This window comes from Oryza glaberrima, chromosome 11 (assembly GCF_000147395.1).
Source record: "Oryza glaberrima chromosome 11, OglaRS2, whole genome shotgun sequence".
In the NCBI taxonomy this organism is placed as follows: Eukaryota; Viridiplantae; Streptophyta; class Magnoliopsida; order Poales; family Poaceae; genus Oryza; species Oryza glaberrima.
Window position 1 is genome coordinate 143,215 of NC_068336.1, and position 14,731 is coordinate 157,945.

Consider the following 14,731-nt stretch of genomic DNA (forward strand, 5'->3'; position numbering starts at 1 on the left):
GCAGCTACCAAATCTCCCCTTCTTCAATGGTTGTTCTTCCGTTGCTCACTGGCGGTGTGGCGCCCGCTCCCCTCTTCTTAGGTGCTCCTCCCTTCTTAGGCTAGGCTGCTTCCAGTCAATACTGGGGAGCTCCTTGGTTTGGTAGGGGTGGCGTGCGGAGTTGGTTTCCAGCGTCCTGTCTCGCTGGTCGTCGGCCGCGCCGTAGGTTTGCTGCAGCTGGGTTCCTGTGTATGAGGTGGTCTCTGGTCGAGCTGCAGTGTGATTGACTGTTGAGGCGGAGTCGGAGCTGCTTGTCTTGCAAGCTCAGCAACGATGACCCTCAACAGACGTCCTGGCAACGCGGCGAGGGTTTGGAGGTGGAGCATTTTGAGAGAGCCTCGGCGTTAAAACCTTGCCCAGTGCTATCCTAGGTTGATGATATCGATGCCTATGGGCGCCGTTTACTCCTTGGAGGTATCGTCATGCTGGCTCTCTCTTCCTTTAGATGAAAACCAGGTTCCTTTCGGAACAGGCATTGACAGCATCCTTGATGTTGTTCCCTTGTTTGAGGCTTCGCTCAGAAGGTTTCTGCTCCACTAGAGGATGTTTGGTGGTTCTGGAGACCTCGTTTCATTATGTTGTCGAAGCTGCTTGCCTTTGGTAAGCTCGGTAACGACGACTTTTGTGAGGTATCAATAGTTGCTTTCTTTTCCTTTTCTGTATAGGTTTTTGCCGGTTTCCCGTTTAATTAACCGTGCTTATTCGGTTTTCGAGCCCGGTTTTCCTTATTAACTAGGCCAACTCTCTTCTTTCATAAATTCCGGCAGTAGAAACTCCTGCCGTCTGTTCCTCGAAAAAAAAGAAGGATATATACAAGCTCGTATATATAAAGTCGAACGACATGCGTGCAAATGCATTGTAAATTTGTAATACGGCCTTACAAACAATAGGTTAGTTGCATATATATATATATATATCGATCATCATCATGCGAGTACTGCAGCATGTAGGTTGGTTGCTAGCTAGCCTTCCAAGCTAAGCTAAGGCAAGATGGAGATCCAATTAATTGATCCAACAATGATGAAATAAATAAAATGAGGCAATCATACCCACGATATAGTACATTTTCGCCTTTAATTATGGGCGCAGACTGTGCCATGCAAAGGTAGCTAACACAACTTGCTTGCCTTGCATGAATCTATATGTTTCATCAAACCAGACCAAAGCAATCAAGGAATGCATGTGATTTTCGTTCACATATATATCATTGATTTAATTAATCCTAGTGGTCTACCGGCCCGGACCAGATCGTGGAAAAATAATTAGTATGGGAGAAACCCTATTGATATATTCTATTATGATCTCATATGTACATACGAGATAGATGTATCTGGAAATGTTATTTCGCACAGGTACGCAAGCAAGTGTGAACTAACGAATAAATTATCCACTTATTATCCTCTCCAACCTGGTTCACTTGATTCCGCAACAAACCTCTCGCTCCAATTGAAGCCATGCGCCATGATAGGCGAGACGCCGTTCCCCACGCCGGCAAGCAGCCCGGGCTGCTTTGTCCTTGCTTTCTCAACGTCCCGTTCACCCTAGCTATCCCTCTTCTTCCTCCCTGGTGACCCCTGGTTCCCCTTCTTCTCTGTCCATGGATAGACATCATGGGTGTCGCCTAAGCCCCACCAGCACCGAATGAGCTACCGTTGCCCTAGATGTTGGGTCGTCGGATTCCATTCTTCCTTCTCTCATCATCCATCTCGTCCTATGTTTCTTCCTATATTTTTTAAAAGAATTTAATTAATTCACTCTTTTATTATTAAAATATTTAAAAAATAATTTTCTATTTGAAAAATTTACAAAACTAGTCGCCCATCGCCCTCTGGGAAGGCAATTTTTAAAAATCGCCCTTGACGATTTTGCTGACGTGGCAGACAGTCGTTTACCCTTCCGTGACAGTCTGCCACCGAGGGAGGGGAAATTTGCAGGCGGCCCCCCTTTAGCCCTCTGGGAGGGCGATTTTTTCCCATGCAGGGAGCCTCCTGCGAAAGAGCCCCATGCATAGTAGAAAATCACCCTCCCAGGGGGCAACACTAGGGCCGCCTGCTGGGAGGGCAGCAAGGGGGCCGCCTGTAAAATTTCAGCGCCCTCGGTGGCTGGCCGTTATGGCAGAGCCAACGGCCGTCTGCCACGTCGGAAAAAACGCCAGAGGGCTATGGACGAATATTTTTGTAAAATTTTCAAATCAAAAATTATTTCTGTAAATATTTTAATAAAAAAAAATTCGTCCATAGGCCTTGGGATGGGTAATTTGCATGTTGGGCCGGGCGGAATGGGATGGAATACGGATGTGTGTGTTATGAAAACGGGCACGTTAGCCACTAGCAGGCCAGCCAGGAGTATTAGTCGGAGAGTTGGACACGTCAGCGTCATCTACTATCAGCCTCTCCCTATCTCTCGGTCCTCCTCCTCCTTCCTGCTCAGGGGGAGGGAGAGTCGACTTGGTGGGAATTCCATTCCCTTGCAGTTGCAATTGCAATGCTTGGGTGAGTCCAGCTCCATCGTCGCCATCCCCACCCCCACCCGCACCGGAGAATGAGCAGCTCATCCAATGCACTTGTGCAACACTATTACAATCCCCCCAGATTAGGATCATTCTTCTTCTCCGGCTCCGGCAACATCGCCTCCCCTCCTGCTGCATCCTCCATCTCCTCCTCCTCCACGCACACTCACACTGCAGATGCCAACGCCCAGCTGGACGCACACCTCCTCTCCCTCCTCCGCGACGGCCACACCGACGCCGCCTACCACCTCTTCGCCTCCAACCCCTCCCTCCCCCTCTCCCCTGTCTCCTCCTCCCGCCTCCTCGCCCAGCTCTCCTATTCTTCCTTCTCCCGCGCCTCCGCCCTCCTCCACCGCCTCCGCGCCCGCCAAGCCCTCCACCTCCTCGACGCCAACTCCCTCTCCCTCGCCTCCTCCGCCGCCGCCCGCTCCAACAACCCCCACCTCGCCTGTTCCCTCCTCCTCTCCATGCTCCGACGCGGCCTCCTCCCCGACCGCCGCGCCTACACCGCCGCCCTCGCGCGCCTCCCCCCTTCCCGCGCCCTCCGCCTCTTCGACGCCCTCCTCCACCACCTCCGCCACCACCACAATAAAACTAATTCCCTCCCCGACACCGCCGCCTTCAACGCCGCGCTCAGCGCCTGCGCTGACGCCGGAGACTGCATCCGCTTCCGCCACCTCTTCGACCAGATGCCCGCCTGGAACGCGCCGCCTGACGCGCTCACCTACAACGTCCTCATCAAGATGTGCGCGCGCGCCGGCCGCAAGGACCTCGTCGCGCGCGTGCTCCACCGGATCCTCTCCTCTGGTCTCACCCCCTGCGCCACCACGTTCCACTCCCTCGTCGCCGCCTACGTCGGCTTCGGCGACATCCCCACGGCCGAGAGGATCGTGCAGGCCATGCGCGAAAGACGCACCGACATCTGCTTGCTGTTCCGGGCTGTCGCGGACGACCACATAATCAGCCACGACCAGCAGAGCTGTGTGCTGGAGGACATCGTCAAGCCGTGGGAACAAGACGAGGTGCCGCTGCTTCCCAAGGCTTACCCGCCCAACTCCAGAGTGTACACCACGCTCATGAAGGGGTACATGAACGCCGGGCGCGTGGAGGACGTGGTGGCCATGCTGCGCGCGATGCGGCGAGAGGGAGAGACGTCGCCAGCGAGCCGCCCCGACCACGTCACCTACACCACGGTCATCTCCACGCTGGTGGCGGCCGGGGACATGGAGCGAGCGCGCGCCGTGCTGGAGGAGATGGGGCAAGCAGGGGTGGCAGCCAGCCGCGTGACATACAACGTCCTCATCAAGGGCTACTGCCAGCAGCTGCAGGCGGGGAAGGCCAAGGAGCTCCTCGACGTGGACATGGCCGAGGCGGGCATCCAGCCCGACGTGGTGACGTACAACACGCTGATCGACGGGTGCGTGCTGACGGACGACAGCGCGGGCGCGGTGGCGCTGTTCAACGAGATGCGCGAGTGGGGCATCGCGCCGTCGGCGGTGAGCTACACGACGCTGATGAAGGCGTTCGCGGCGTCGGGGCAGCCGAAGCTGGCGCACAAGGTGTTCGATGAGATGGAGAAGGACCCGCGGGTGGCAGTGGACCGGGCGGCGTGGAACATGCTGGTGGAGGCGTACTGCAGGCTGGGGCTGCTGGAGTCGGCGAAGAAGGTGGTGGAGAGGATGAAGGCGCGGGGAGTGCAGCCGGACGTGGCGACGTACGGGAGCCTGGCGAAGGGGATCGCGGTGGCGAGGCGGCCGGGGGAGGCGCTGCTGCTGTGGGAGGAGATAAAGGAGAAGGAGAAGGAGGTGGATGGGGAGGTGGTGGAGGCGCTGGCGGACGTGTGCGTGCGGGCGGCGCTGTTCAGGAAGGCGCTGGAGATGGTGGCGAGGATGGAGGAGATGGGGGTGGAGCCCAACAAGGCCAAGTACAAGAGGATGTACGTGGACCTGCACTCGCGGATGTTCACCAGCAAGCACGCGTCGCAGGCGAGGCAGGATCGGAGGCGGGAGAGGAAGCGCGCCGCGGAGGCATTCAAGTTCTGGCTCGGCCTCCCCAACTCCTACTACGCCACCGACTGGCGCCTCCAAGACGGCCTCAACTAACACCTTAATATATACTACTAATGATAATGTTAAATCTTAACATATGTTTTATGTACTACTCCTACAGTCCATGAAGCTACTTGCTTCCCTTGCTCATCTATTATATTATTAAAGAAATAGAAAAAGGAGTCTTCACGTTCGCTCTTATGGCCTAGAAATTCTCACATTAATCGGAGAAAAAGAAAAAACAAAGTCCACATAGAAATACAATTTAGAAATAGCTGAAATTCAAGTAGAGTATAGAGTCCATATAGAAATACAATTAGAAAATAATAGAAATTCGGAATTAAAAAAATAAGGAATATTAGAAGTAGAGTATAGAGTCCATATAGGAATTTAAAACTAACTAAAATTCAGAATAAACATAATAAAATGAAAAGTAGTGTTTAGAGTCCGTATAAAAATACAATTTACAAATAACTAAAATTCGAAATTAAGAAAAACATGGGAAGAAGAGTTTAAAGTCAATATAGGAATACAATTTAGAAGTAATTGAAATTTGAAATTAAAAATTAAAGGATATTGAAAGATGAGTTTAGAGTCCACATACAAATACAATTAGAAATAATAAAAATTCAGAATTGAAAAAAGAAATATTAAAAGACAAGTCTAGAGTCCATATAGGAATATATATAATTTACAAATAACTAAAATTTGATATTAAAAATAATTAATAACTAAAACGTATATAAAATACAATATGAATATTACACATTAGTAGTTTCGTAAAGTTATTGCAAAATTTAAAACTATGTTGTCATTGTAATATATTTTAATAATATAATGAGAAAATATATATGCTATTATATGAGAGAAAATATAATGGTGCTAGCTGCGCAATCTGCGCGGGCCACTATGCTAGTTATGTATAACTTCATAGTAAATTGTTTTTCAGCAAAAATAAACATAAACTGATAGTGATAGGGGGTAGCAACGCTGTTACCGAGGAGCCGGGACGAAATGGAACAAGAGGTTTCCCTTTATTGATTTGTTAGCCAAGCGTTTGCCTGGGACGTGGTCCGAACGATGTTCTACAAATTTGGCAACCAAATAACAACAAAATGAGCGCAAGTAAGCGCAGTGGCAAGGCTTGTGAATGTCTCATGTACAAGGTTAGCCAATTACATGGAACAACAGGACCAACTTGTTGCGAGCAAGGCTTCGTGTTGTGCTCTGACCTCAAGACAAGTCCAAGGCCAACGATTTGATTGCTGTCAAGGGGTATCATCAGTCACTTGTTCTGACGTTCTTGGAATACTTGGTACAGTCGAATGGCCCAACATCTTGAGCTTTCCGTTTAACCTGCACGAGATCACACCATCACAAGGAATGGCTCTTCATCAATCAACCTACTTAACTTCACTTTTGTTACCATCAATGGCAACAACTGATCCTACGCAAAAAGAACCAGCGATGCATCTTCGTTTACTACATGTAATGCATAAACTGACTGACTGAAACAATAAGGCAAACGCTCTACATATGTTTGAAGAAATTTCATCCCAAACTTCTAAATTTCAGAAAGGCATACCGGTGACCATGGACTAGGTTCTGGAGCAGCTTTGTCGGTAGGAGAATTTTGCACAGCGCCCGTCTTCTGTTCCAAAACTTCCTGCTAAAACATACGTAAACTCAGGTATAGGCCTCACAGCAGAAGACTCAATCAAACTTGTACGGCGAGGTAAACTTCAGGTAAGCCGATTAGGTGGCAATTCATGTTGCATATCATAAAATTTATTTGAGGGGCATAAACCGAGCTCAACCTCTCCTAAGAACACTGGACTGGGCCCATACAAATAGAACAAAAACAAGCAGTTGTGTAAGACACACGACAACCTACTCATGTAAATTACAACCTGACAAGCTCAAAATGTCCATGATGCAAGTAAACTGACCTCTCCAAAAGCTTCCATGACAGCAAGCCATTCTTCTGTAAACGGTACCAAGTTTTTTAGATGATCTTTACTTATGGTATTTGTTCTTGATTTACCCACTGACTTAATCCTCCTGCAGAAATATAAGAATGACACGCTATCAATGCAATATATAATTGTAGATGACTAACTTTGTATATTCAAATATTCGATGCAGACATACTCTATACTTGATGCACCCTCTGAAGACGACAACTTGGTGTCAAACTCAATTGTATCTTCAGTATCTTGTTCTTCTGATAAAATAGGTCGTCTTTCCTGGGTCGAACAGTGATGTGATTCTGTTCTACCGTCAGCTGTATCTACTTTTTCAGTCAAATTGCCAGCTAGTGCCTTTTGATCTACACGAGGTGAAGGCGCTGCCAGGTTCATATGTGAAGATTCTGCACTCCTGTAATCATGGTCACATTCACCCCCTACATGTAACAGGGGAGGTTCCTCCACAGTGAATGCATCATCTGTATCAAGCTCCATTTCACTATCAATATCTGGTCCTTCTGATGAAGTAAGCTGAACTTCACTACACAAAGAAGTGTTGGAGTCTAACTGGCTGTATGCTAAAGATGGTTTTATGCCTGTTGAACTATCAAACTGTGGCATTTGATCTGTACAATGTACAGACTGAACTAGCATATTCTGCTGATGGCAGGAATCGGATTTTCGCAAGGAATCTGTAGCTGAAGTGCAATTGTTGCCTTCTGATGAACAAACTGTACCAGATGTCTCTCCAGAAAGTGAATTTTCTATGTCAACTGCTGTTTCACCATTGTCAGACTTGCTTTGAGAATTGAGATCATTTGGGGTGCACCCTGGAGAAGAAATGCAAGATGTTGTCAAGTTCCTCCCCACGGTAGGTTCGCTCGAGGAGCAAATGACTTTAAGAAAGCAAGAATCCTCAGCAGGCTCAATGCTTGAGCAGCAAATAGCATTAAGATCCTGTCCAACAGACAGCGCAACACTGCACTCATTGGGCATGATATTTCTGCCACCATCATTATCTCTAAAACTCAACTCTGTAGTAGCTCCATTTCCAGCCAACGAAAAATCATCATCTGGCATTTCTTGATAATTTATATTCCCTGATTTTTCTGAGTATGGTACAGTACTTTCTGATAAGGATTGCTTCAGTGAACGAACGTTAGTATCCTCAACACCAGGTAGAGAAGAGGCCAAGACGTTGGGATCACGAGTGGCAGGTTGCACAGGAAGACTGGAAGCAGCAGAGAAATTGGTTGGCAGCTGCTTTGTTAGATGGAATCTGCTTTTTGGATCCACAGGCTGTTTATACCTGGGGGGTTTTACAAGTGATGAAATATTTCCACTAAAGCACCTTTCTGAATTTCTTTGAGCATTGTCACTATGTGATACAGAAGCTTTTCCCTGAAATAATTAGTCAAAAATGAGGTATTGAGATTTTCACAAAAAAAAAACTCATGAAACATAGGCATACACTTTGTAGGATGGCCAAAGTAAAATTTCTCCAAGAATGAGAATAAAATTTTGTACCAACTCAGACATACATTTTGTAGGATGGCCATCTCTTGTTTCAAACAATTTTCGCACCACCTCATCATCCAGTAACCCACATATGCAATTATTACATACAAATCATTCACCGTTATTTTTTTAATGCGCTTTCAGGTAATTAATTTGTAACGTCTGGTTAGATGCAAGTAAACACTTAACGTGCAAGAGAAATATATTGATACATCAAAGTAGCTGCAAAAATATCACGTTATTTTCATATCACTGAGAAAACAAGAAACAACATTAGTGAATATGTATGAAAGAGCATAATAGATCACCTGAGTGAAAAAGCCAACTGAAGGTGAAGGCATCCGGAGAGCAGATGGCTTAGCAGATATTCGTGCAGGGGCGACAACAGAACTGGAGGGGTTATCTTGTGAATATGGTGAAAAAGTTTCACATTTCCCAGAACCATTGGTTTCTTGAAAGATGGCAGTAACAGTAGGCACCTGTAGAAGTAAATAAGCATGTAACATCCTTTGTAGTTTTAAGGTTATGATGTTTTCAAATTCATTCAATATCATATATAGGGGCAAGATTTGAGATCTTGAGTGGTATCCAACAAAGTCGCAGCGATAGAATTGGCAGTGCTTCAAATAACGGAGGTGTACTAAGAGTTTCCCCTCGATTAAATGTAATTGATGCTATCACTCACCATGTTCTTCCCTATGGTAGGTCCAGAAGATTTAATTACAGATGAACGCTCAGTCTTCGATTCAAGTGGGAGCCCCTCTACTTTATGTGTACGCTCACTTGTAACTGAAAAATAGTGGCGTGCTGAATTAGTTATAGTGACATGCAAAAGTGCTGAAACCTAAGTTATATGTCAGGAAGATTTCATTGGTAGAGTTGAGGACTATGAGCAAGATTACCTGTAGCTGGCCTTGTTGTTGGTTTGGGAACATTTGTCACAGATGAGGTACTTCTACTTCTAGAGACCACAGAAGGAGAAGGTTCAGACTTCTTTGGTATCCTTTGTATTTGACCTGTACCACTTGAGTTTGGCACTTTTTTTGGTGTATAATTAAGTTAAGACTAACAACAGCACAATAATTAATAAGAGTGAAACTTATGAAAAGAGTATTAACCAGGCAATGGCATGATTCTGTTAAGAAAAAAAAACAAGACATATCCAATAATCCCAGAATCTCCATAAGGATATTTATATCCTGCAGGTGGTCGTGGAATGGACTTTTGGACAGCTTTTGCTGACCTTTTATCCTGTGTGCCCTGCAATTGTCCAGAAGAGAACGAGAAATTGCATGAGCTTTAATCGTAAGTAAGCAAAATGCTATGTGATGAGCTGACCGCGGGTGCTTTTCGTTCATCCTGCTCAGAAGCTTTTGAGGAAGCAAACAACTTCCTTCCCTTGTTTTCTGCGCTCAAACATTTTGAAGGAAATTTTCCATGAGAATTCTCTCCGACTTCCTTGAGCACAGATGTATTGCTAGATTTTCCAAACCTAGACAATGGGGAAAAGGTAGAAGAAAATCCAGAGGCAGGGCTCCTAGTTGCCTTCACTTGGGAGCCAGTAAGCATAGAAAGCTCCGTGTTATCCAAAACGCCTGCCAGAAGCATAGAGGTTTTTCAGTTGCCGGAAGCATTTAGTAGCTGTGAAAGAAATCTTGTACCTTGTTCAGTGAAGAAAGCAGGATTCCATGCGATGCTTTTTCTGAGATTGAACCCCCCTGCAGGCTTGTTCTTCCTCTTTTTAGAGGTAGCCGCGCCTTTGCCTTCGCACGGGGTTTGGCAATCCAAGACATGGTGTCGATTTTGGGAGATATTGTTCTCTTTGTTGCCTGTCCATGAAGATATTATTAGAGAAGTAAAGCTTATTGGATACCTGGAAAATCAAAGTCCAGGGCAAACCCTAGTATGTGCAAATGCAGGGGGGGGGGGGGGGGGGGGGGGGGAGCTCACCGGAACCGGTGGCTGCAGGGATGCGGCACGGCGAGGCCATTTACATGTGGATTGACGACTGAGCGTGCCAGTGAGATTGAAGAAATTTACTTTTTGTTTGTCCTTTTTGGATACCTGGTATCACAAGAAATGAATTCGATTTCAATTTATAGTTGAATTGAGTCAAGAGGAATCGGTTTGAACTGCCATTTTTTTTACATGTTTGGTGTCCACGTGAAGTGCAAATTTTGCCTTTCTCAAACAAGAGCAAACATATTATGTTTATCAATCTAAATCACAAGAAGATACTCCACTAGATAGAAAGGGGGCAATTATATATATAAAAAAGGAAAAGGACCCATAGGCATGTTGAAGCGCCTGATGTAGCGGAGAAGATGGCCGTAGTGCTTACCCACGGAGTCGTGGACGAGGGCAGTGGTGAGCGGAGATGGGGATGGATCTGGCTTGTAGCGGAGGAGGCAGGGAAGGAAGCTGCAAGGAGAGGAAGAGGAGAAGGTGGCAAGAGGAAGACGAGGAGATGGAGCAGGCGGGTGGCGGAGGAGTCGAGGACGACGCCGTCGGCGAGCGGAGGCGGCGGCGGCGACGGCGGCGATGCAGCTCAGTTGGATGGGGAATTGAAGTTGAATTTTCTGGAGAAGAAACCTCGCGTTGCCAGCGGGAAATGAAAATCTATATCGGCCGCTAATCGGTGGGCCGGCCCAGGCCCAACCAGCAGCGGTTTCTTTTTTCTTTTTGGAAAAAGTACACCAAAGGTCCCTTGTCATCTAATCACAAAATCGTCCATCAATCACAAAACCAGATATATAACATCCCTTAACTTACAAAACCATTTGTTTTACATCCTTAGGTGGTTTTGTCCCCGGTTTTATCCTACGTGGCGGGTGAGTCAGCGTGGGCCCCATATGTCAAGACGCCACGTTATCATCTCTCTCCCCCTCCTCTCTCTTCCTCATCCTCCTCTCTCTCTCTGGGCAAGCCGGCCTGCGGTGGGGAGGAGGTTGCCGGGACGAGGAGGTCGGACGGCCGGCTGGCGATGCGGTGGCAATGACACGGAAGAAGGGGATGGAGGCGGCGGCGGGAGCACGAGGGAGATCGAGCGTCGACGAACGACGCCGTCGTCGTGAGGAAGGAGGAGGCAGGGGTAAGCGGGTGGCGGCGGTGGTGGTGGAGGTCGCCGCGGCGAGGGAGGAGCGGCGCACGTCCTCCTCCTCCTCGAACCTGTCGTCATCGTCCACCATCGCCTCGCCCTGCTCCGCGCGGCCGGCTTCGTGCGAAGTGTGCCCCGATCGAAGGCGGCCACCGTGGCGTGCTGCTACTGCTCCTGCGAGAACGCGAGGTGGGACGGCATCGCCATCATCTCGAACGACATGGGCGCTGCCACGCGTAGTACGCAAGCATCGTCGGCAGGTGGCGGACCTGCGAGGAGGCGGCGTTGGGGAGGATGAAGGAGCAGTCGAGCGACGGGAGCGCGTCGATCGGATCGAGCAGCAGCGGGTCGATGAAGTCGGAGATCTCGTTCATGCCAACCCACAGCCCGTCGACGAGGAGGGTCCACCGGAACAAAGACGAATGCACGGACGTCATCAACTCCTCTCCCGCCACGCGCCGTCCACTGCCCGCTACGGAGGCCGCCGACTCCTCTCCCGCTTGGTGCCACTATACCTGCTCATCTGGGTAAAGGCCGCCGCCGCCGCTGTCGTGGCGCCGCCCCCGCCCTGCTGCCCACGCGTTGCTCCTCCTCTCCCGCGGCCCGTGCGTTGCTCATCCGCCGGCCGCTCGCCGCCCCTCCCCCGCCGTCCGCCCGCAGCTCCTTCCCCCACCGCCGCCTCGTGGGCCTCGTGGGCGGCGGCCGGCGGGGGAGCCCGCGTGCCGCTCCTCCTCTCGTCGCCCACCCGCAGCTCCTCCCACCACCGCCCCCGCGTCGCTGCCCGCCGACGCCCGACGCCTCTCCCGCTTCGCACGGCCGGCATCGCAGAATAGAGAGAGAGATGAGAAGGGGAGAGTAGAGAGCAAAAGAAAGAGGAGGATGATGTGGTCACACTGACATGTGGGTCCATATGGGTCCTACGCTGACTCAGCCGCTACATAGGATAAAACCGGGGTCAAAAACCATTGAAGGATCTGAATTGATCGGTCTTGTTAGTTGAGGGATGTCCGTTATCTGGTTTTGTGGTTGGGGGACGATTTTGTAATTCGATGACGAAGTTGAGGGACCTTGGGTGTACTTTTTTCCTTTCTTTTTTGGTTTCTGAGTCTTCTTTTTGAGAAGGAAGAAAACGGCAGAGGGAATTGAGTCGATCATGTCCGCCGCCGACGACCTCGCCGCCCTCCACCACCAGGTCTCGCTCGCCTCCTCCGCCGCCCTCTCCGCCTCCGACCACGACCTCGCCTTCCACCTCCAGCTCTCCGAGGCCATCCAGGGCTCCCTATCCTCCAATGCCGCCGCCCCATCTCACCCCGCGCCACCGCCACCGCCACCGGAGGAGCCTTCCGACGCCTCTTGCGCCCTGGCGGTCCACGCCGCCGACCTCGCGCGAGCCGAGCAGGACCACCGCGATGCCCAGGCCTGCCGCGCCTACCACGCCCGGGCCGCCGCCTCCGTCCGCGTCACCGCGCACGACGCCCTCTTCACGCGCGACCTCGCCGCCATCCCGGAGGACAAGTGGGCCCACGACGGCGACTACTTCGAGCGGCCCCTCCCCCTGGAAGGAGGCGGTGCGCTCTTCCGCGTGCTGTTCAAGGGCATGGCGAGCAGGGAGGTGGTGGGGCCGCGTGACCGCGACCCTGGCATCGGGGTGCTCGCCGTCGCCATCTGCGGGCCAAGGGGGGAGGTGGTGCTCCGTGGAGGCGCAGCAAGGGCGGATGATGCTGGATGCGATGGCGCTGGTGGAAGGCCTCAATGCGGCGCTCGCCCTCGGCATCCGGACCCTCAACGTCCTCACTGACAACAAGCCGCTGCACAACCATGTACTGTAGTAAATCATAGGAAAAAAATACTTCTTTTTTCACCCTTTTGAGGTATATTTTTGCTCTTACATGTACCATATTTTTTTAAACTTTTTTCTTTTGTTTTTTATTTTCCTATGCATAAGGGTAAATTGGACAAATTATATAGATTTTGCATAGGAATGTGACATGGCATGTCCATGTGGCAATTTTGGTGGGACCAAGGACTATATTAGCCCACATGATAAATTTAAAGGACTTGTTTGGACAATAGGAAAGATTAAGGACTAAAATGACCCAGGAGCGAAACTTTAGGGACCATATTAGCTATTCTCCCATTATTCAATTATTTTTCGTCTATCACTGGTCTTGTTATGATGTGCACTACATGATTGTTGATAGATACAATACATACAATCTGGTGTTTATTTCCTAATGCTGTTGGGAATTGGGATTGCAGATGAGTGGAATATGGCGCCCAAGACAGAAGAGGCTTGTGGATTTGATCAATGAGGCTTTCTCAGCAAAACAGAAATTTGAGCAATGTGAGATCCTGTGTGTTGCACGAACCCAAGTCAACTATGTCACAAAATTAGCAACAGATTCTCTGCATACTCAAATTGCCAAAGCTGCTGTTGTGAGTGCTGGCAAGGAGAAAAAAGAGAACTGCACCATCTGCTTGGAAGACACTGACGTCTCTAAGATTCATGCAGTTGAAGGCTGCGCGCATCGCTTTTGCTTCTCCTGCATGAAGGAGCATGTCAAAGTTAAGCTACTTCATGGGATGCTCCCAGCTTGCCCACAAGATGGTTGCACTACCAAGCTAAACTGTGGAGGGTTCAAAGATGTTCCTATCTCCACGGTTATTACCGATCATGGTGCCGCGTATCAGGGAAGCACAAATTCCTCCAACTCACAAGATTTATTGCCCATATCCCAAGTGCTCAGCCTTGATGTCCATGAGAGAACTGATACATCCAATGCAAGAATCATCCTCAAAGTACACTCTTGTTGATGCTGCCACATTGAGGAAGTGTGTCAAATGCAGTGGCTCTTTCTGCATTAGCTGTAAGGTCATATGGCATCATCAGATGACTTGTTATGACTACAAGAGGAGGTACCGCCATGCTCGTCTAGAAGATGCCTATCTACAGAACCTTGCACAGCAGCGGCTATGGCGTCAATGTATCCGATGCAAGCACATGATTGAACTAGCAGAGGGTTGCTACCATATGACTTGCGTGTAGGTGTTTTCTCCTCAACCTTGAGTCTGCCATCCTCATATTATTATTACCTTTACTAACAATTCAACATTGATCTGCCTCCAAAGTCTTTGATACTTCCTCTCATGTGCTAATGCTCAGATTCACTTGAACGTTTCATTCATCCTGTTCATGCTTGTTGCAGGTGCGGCTATGAGTTCTGCTACACCTGTGGAAAAGAATGGAAGGAGAAGAAAGCGACCTGCTCTTGTCCACTGTGGGATGAACGCAACATTATCTGTGATGATCCTCAAGGCAATGCTGGTATCCATGATGATCCTAAAGATGAATATGATGACTACTATGATGAGGACGAAAATAATTACTATGTTGGAGAAGGCCTTCAGTACAATGTGGATTACCATCGTCAGTATGATGGAGGGGACCGTCACCATGGCCACTTCTATCAATACAATCGCTAGTGTCAATGCCGTCTTCTACAGCTACTAATATCTAGTTATTGGTACAGTAGTTGAGCAGGACAATCCCCGT

At 49.1% G+C, this 14,731-nt stretch overlaps 2 protein-coding genes and 1 pseudogene across 4 annotated transcripts; 2 read left to right on the plus strand and 1 right to left on the minus strand.

Moving 5' to 3' along the window:
* Nucleotides 1-2,355: 2,355 nt before the first annotated feature.
* On the plus strand, nt 2,356-5,859 carry LOC127754731 (pentatricopeptide repeat-containing protein At3g09650, chloroplastic-like). The gene has a single exon (XM_052280297.1). It carries the CDS (start codon nt 2,581-2,583, stop codon nt 4,648-4,650), a length of 2,070 nt encoding a protein of 689 aa, XP_052136257.1. The 5' UTR covers nt 2,356-2,580; the 3' UTR covers nt 4,651-5,859.
* Nucleotides 5,541-10,656, minus strand: LOC127754730 (uncharacterized). 3 transcript variants are annotated; one of them, XR_008012883.1, is made up of 13 exons: nt 10,423-10,656; nt 10,032-10,145; nt 9,743-9,910; nt 9,420-9,676; nt 9,273-9,341; nt 8,984-9,128; nt 8,767-8,870; nt 8,390-8,560; nt 6,748-7,964; nt 6,546-6,657; nt 6,182-6,265; nt 5,776-5,952; nt 5,541-5,681 (listed from the first exon to the last, which is right to left on the minus strand). XR_008012883.1 is itself a non-coding variant. In XM_052280296.1 (13 exons), exons 2-13 carry the CDS (start codon nt 10,069-10,071, stop codon nt 5,878-5,880), a joined length of 2,364 nt encoding a protein of 787 aa, XP_052136256.1. In that variant the 5' UTR covers nt 10,072-10,145; nt 10,423-10,656; the 3' UTR covers nt 5,767-5,877. The 3 variants fall into 3 exon arrangements, 2 of the variants coding, with proteins under 2 accessions (XP_052136256.1, XP_052136254.1); XM_052280296.1 differs by lacking the exon at nt 5,541-5,681 and having other exon boundaries at nt 5,767-5,952; nt 6,748-7,794; nt 7,873-7,964; XM_052280294.1 differs by lacking the exon at nt 5,541-5,681 and having other exon boundaries at nt 5,767-5,952; nt 6,182-6,262.
* Nucleotides 10,657-12,331: 1,675 nt separating this feature from the next.
* On the plus strand, nt 12,332-14,661 carry LOC127755602 (E3 ubiquitin-protein ligase RSL1-like; annotated as a pseudogene).
* The last annotated feature ends 70 nt before the right edge of the window (nt 14,662-14,731 follow it).